The sequence below is a fragment of the Eimeria tenella genome, genomic scaffold (assembly GCF_000499545.2).
Source record: "Eimeria tenella Houghton genomic scaffold, Eth_scaff3208, whole genome shotgun sequence".
Taxonomy (NCBI): Eukaryota; Apicomplexa; class Conoidasida; order Eucoccidiorida; family Eimeriidae; genus Eimeria; species Eimeria tenella.
This window is the reverse complement of record NW_013543057.1, coordinates 1204-3621: the sequence shown is the minus strand read 5'-3', so window position 1 is coordinate 3621 and position 2418 is coordinate 1204. Positions and strand designations below refer to the sequence as shown.

Sequence of the window (2418 nt, the reverse complement as noted above, 5' to 3'; positions counted from 1 at the left end):
TTTAGGGTTTAGGGTTTAGGGTTTGGGGTTTGGAGGGCGCCACAGCATGAATGGGTGAATAGGAAAATTTGCTTTTGTCCAGGCACAAGCTGAGCAGCTGCTGCTGCGCCTGCAGCCAAACCCAAACCCTAAACCCTAAACCCTAAACCCTAAACCCTCAGCAGGCAGCGGGTGCAGCTGTTGGCTCTTGCCTGCCTCATCTTCGTTTAATATTAAATAAAGCACAACTTTAAATATATCTATTTATTTTAATTAATTAATTAATTAATTAATTAATTAATTAATTAATTAAATAACCTAAACCCTAATAGTTAATTAGTTAATTAATTAATTAATTTATTTATTTATTTATTTATTTACAAAGACTCTCTGCAGCTGCCTGCGGCTTCTGCTGAAGGCACTAGGCCTCCGCAGCAGCTGCTCCTAGACCTTCCGTTGCAGCAGCAGCAGCAGCAGCAGCCACAGCTGCAGCAGCTGCAGCTGCAGCAGCCTCAGCAGCAGCAGCAGCACTGAAATTGATGAAGGGCTAGGGAATAAGACTTGATGAGGGAGTGAAGGCGCTTTAGCGGCTCCCGTTAGAAAGCATTATGGGCGAAACTAAACCCTAAACCCTAAACCCTAAACCCTAAACCCTCGATCGCGTTTGAGCTTCTACTACCAACCGCTGCCCAAGAAAGTCTTCAAACGGTTTTTGCGAGAAATCAGGGTTTTGAGCTCAGCGTAAACAACTGAGGGTTTAGGGTTTAGGATCCACGTGTTAGGGTTTAGGGTTTTGGGTTTGGTCCTATGGTTTAGGGTTTAGGGTTTAGGGTCTAGGGTTTAGGGTTTGGGCGCTGCTGGGGGGCCCCTGGGGCCCCACTGACAGTTGCTGCTGCGAGGGTTTTGCTGCTTCCGCGAGTCCTTTGAACTTAATTTAAATTTTCTTTTTTGCTTTTTTGCAATTTAATTTTTATTAATTATTTTTTAATTCATTTAAAAAGAAAGGAAGACACATTTAAAAAGAAAAGGAAGACAAAGGGAGCAGCACGACAGCAGCAGCTCTTGCGCGCCGCCGCCAGACCGACTCAAACCCTAAACCCTAAACCCTAAACCCTAAACCCTAAACCCTAGTGTTCCAAACCCTAAACCCTAAACCCTCAGCGTCTGCACAGCTCCGAAAGAGCCAGTTGTTTGAAGTGCTTCGGACGATCCTGCTGCTGCTGCGCTGCATCCGACCAACGGCAGCAGAAGCTGCAGCAGCAGCAGCAACAACAACAGCAGCAGCAACAGCAGCAGCAGCAGCAGCAGCAAAAAAGCTGCTGCGCACCTCTGATGGAGACCAACGATGTTCCGCTCTGCTCCGCGCTTCCCTGACAGCAGCAGTTGTAGCAGCAACAGCAGCAGCAGCAGCAACAGCAGCAGCAGCAGCTGCAGGAGCAGCAGAAGCAGCAGCAACAGCAGCAGCAGCAGTGAGGGGAGCAGCAGCAGCTACGGCAACACTAGCAGCAGCAACCTCAGCAGCAACCTCAGCAGCACGCGGTCCAGCATCGAGGGCGGCTCTCGCAAAAGCAGCAGCAGCAGCAACAGCAGCAGCAGCAGCAACAGCAGCAGCAGCAGCACCAGCAGCAGCATCATACCCTTCACCTACCCCTTCGAAGAGGCGCTTGTGCTAGGCAGGAAGTCAGCAGCTGCAGAAGCAGCAGCAGCAGCAGCAGCAGACGCAGCAGCAGGAGCAGAAGCAGCAGAAGCAGCAGCAGCAGACGAGTCTGGCACGCCCTGCTGCACTTATTCTGCTCCTGCTGTTTCAGCTGTTAACCCTGCTGCTGCTGCTGCTGCTGCTGCTGCGGACTTGAGAGGGGGCCCTCCCCTTCTGGCCCACGCGATGCAGCAGCAGCAGCAGCAGCAGCAGCAGAACCAGAGGGGACAGCAGCCGGTGCAGGATATTGTTATGCTTCTCAAGGAGGTGAGGGTTTAGGGTTTAGGGTTTAGGGTTTGGGGTTTGGATTTCAAGATTTGAGGCTCGCCGCACTGCAGCTGCTCCACAGTGCTGCTGTTTGCTTCACCTCCACTTGCTGCTGCTGCTGCTGCTGCTGCTGCTACTTCCCTGTCGTGCACCTTCCCCGTTTGCTGCTGCTTCTTCCCGCTGCCCGATGTGTTGCTGATCCTCTTCGGTGACACTCCTCCTCCGCTGCTGCTGCTGCTGCTGTTGCTGCTGCTGCTGCTGCTGCAGTACTACACGACCCGCGTCACCGCTCTGGAGCAGCGAGCAGCAGCAGAAGCAGAAGCGCGGCTGTCAGCAGAGCGGTCTGCAGCATTTGCTGCTGATCGTGCCTTTTTCTTGCTGCAGCAGCTGCAGCAGTTCAGCAGCAAGCAGAAGCAGCTGCAGCAGCAGCAGCAGCAGCAGCAGCAGAGCTTGCAGACGCTGCTGCAGCAGAAGAA

General features: G+C 52.5%; 1 protein-coding gene across 1 annotated transcript in view; it reads left to right on the top strand.

Annotated features, from left to right (window-relative positions):
* Window positions 1-1324: 1324 nt before the first annotated feature.
* Window positions 1325-2418, top strand: part of ETH_00041505 (uncharacterized protein) — a gene marked incomplete at both ends in the record, with an annotated part of 1893 nt that continues 799 nt past the window's right edge. The window contains one exon of the mRNA XM_013376203.1: window positions 1325-1942. Coding sequence (XP_013231657.1) covers window positions 1325-1942 — 618 coding nt within the window. The remainder of the gene's footprint in view (window positions 1943-2418) is intronic.